Genomic DNA, 1,665 nt, shown 5'->3' with positions numbered 1-1,665 from the left:
AATGCGCCAGTAGCAGAAATATTGTGTCCTTGCCATGTAGTTTTAAAGGATGGCATGTGTGTGTGGGAAGACTTTGAAGCTAGCTACTACTTTATTGACTTGTTCATCGTTAACCAAATGAATGAAATTGTCTGCGGGTGAAGGGATGGTGCCAAGTTACAAAGGGTAACTTAGCTCAGCGCAATGAAGTGTGCTGTCACAACAGGGGCTCCTGTGGCTGCAGGCTGGAGACGGAGAGCAACATGATGGAGAAGATTCAGAAGGCGCTCACCATTCATAGCGGCACCGTCAGAGAGCTGCTGGCAGAAGCACTGGGGATGTTCATCCTCATGGTAAGGAGAAGACAGGCCCAGACGTGCGTGTCTATGCATGTGCATGTGTGTGTGTGCAGGGCAGGTGAGAGGGTAAGTGTTTGCAGCAGCAATTTGTAAGCTCAGTGGCTTCCTACCACATCCTCAGAGTTGCTCAGCAGCTGGTTGCTATACTGCTCATGCCTCTGCCCTGGTGGGGTGGCAGTGTCCCATCAGGTACACCATCTGTCAAAAACCTTGGGGAGGAAAAAAGCAATGCAGGGGGTGGGACGTGGGTGCTGGGAGAGGGCGACACAGGTGGGGACGAGCCGCTGTTTCAGTTCTCTTCTAGGAGAAAAATGAGGAAGAGTCTGGGAATGAAACCAAAGAGCTGTGTCTGGTCGGATGGTGGTGCAACGCTGGTGCCAAACCCCTGAAAGATCCCACGCAGTGAACTGAGGGTTTTCCTCCCACCGTGCCAGAGGCGATGGTGTGGTTGGGGAATCCTGCACAGGTTTTGGAAGCAGACCCTGACTCCTCTACCGCTGAGCCTCTGTGAAATGAGAGCAGCAGTCATCCATCTTCCTCTTGGGGCTGCCGGGTAATGAATGCCTGTGAAACTCTCTGGAGCCACAACCCCCCATTAGGAAATGTAATTACCGGGTGTAAAGCATGCCACGATTTCACTTCTGGTTTTCTTACACTGGCAAATAAATAGTGCTTATCCAAACCATACAGGAACTCCCCCCTTGCCTGAGGGATCTGTTTCATGCAGAAAAAGCAAAGTGGTTTTGGGCTCTCGGGCTGCTTTGGAGGTGTTTGAGGAGAGGGTGAGGAAGGCTTTGCAAACAGAATGGATCCCTGGTGGGTGTGAGGTGCCCACTGGGGACAGAGGCTTTGTGTGTTGAAGCAACAAAGCAGAATGAGAACCTCTCTCTGAAAAGGTCCAGCAAGTGTCTATGCCAGCTTACTACACCTGGATTTAGCTTGCAAGTGTTGCTGGGCTGAGGGAGACACTTTGGGCTGCACAGAGGGTGGCATGGAAGGGCGGAGGATAATCCAAGCAATTTGTACTTGGAGGTTTGCACAAGGCAGATTAGATTTTTGTAGGCATGGGGGCCCTTTGACATAGCTATCTGTAGAGATAAAGGCGCCTACTTTCAAGGGCAACAACTGCAAGTACAAAAGATGCTTGCTTTTTACCACATCTCATTGCACATCCTGATCCTTGAAGTTCACTGCTACTACACAGGTAGTTTGGCACTCACTGGAAGCCAGAGCACAGCCATCTGTGACTCATCAGCAGATGCAGAGCAAACCATTTTCCTTTTCCATCCCCTTTATTTTTTGGCGGTGGAAGGTCCCTGGTGGTGAA

At 50.6% G+C, this 1,665-nt stretch overlaps 1 protein-coding gene across 1 annotated transcript in view; it reads left to right on the top strand.

Annotated features, from left to right (window-relative positions):
- The first annotated feature begins 227 nt into the window (after nt 1–227).
- Nucleotides 228–1,665, top strand: part of LOC309415446 (aquaporin-7-like) — an 11,826-nt gene continuing 10,388 nt past the window's right edge. The window contains exon 1 of the mRNA XM_082012977.1: nt 228–332. Within this exon, the coding sequence (XP_081869103.1) occupies nt 243–332 (90 nt within the window). The 5' untranslated portion in view covers nt 228–242. The remainder of the gene's footprint in view (nt 333–1,665) is intronic.

Source organism: Phaethon aethereus, assembly GCF_964289735.1.
Source record: "Phaethon aethereus genome assembly, chromosome: Z".
NCBI classification, from domain to species: Eukaryota; Metazoa; Chordata; class Aves; order Phaethontiformes; family Phaethontidae; genus Phaethon; species Phaethon aethereus.
Note: the sequence above shows the minus strand (reverse complement) of the source record. Positions and strands in the feature narration are given on the sequence as shown.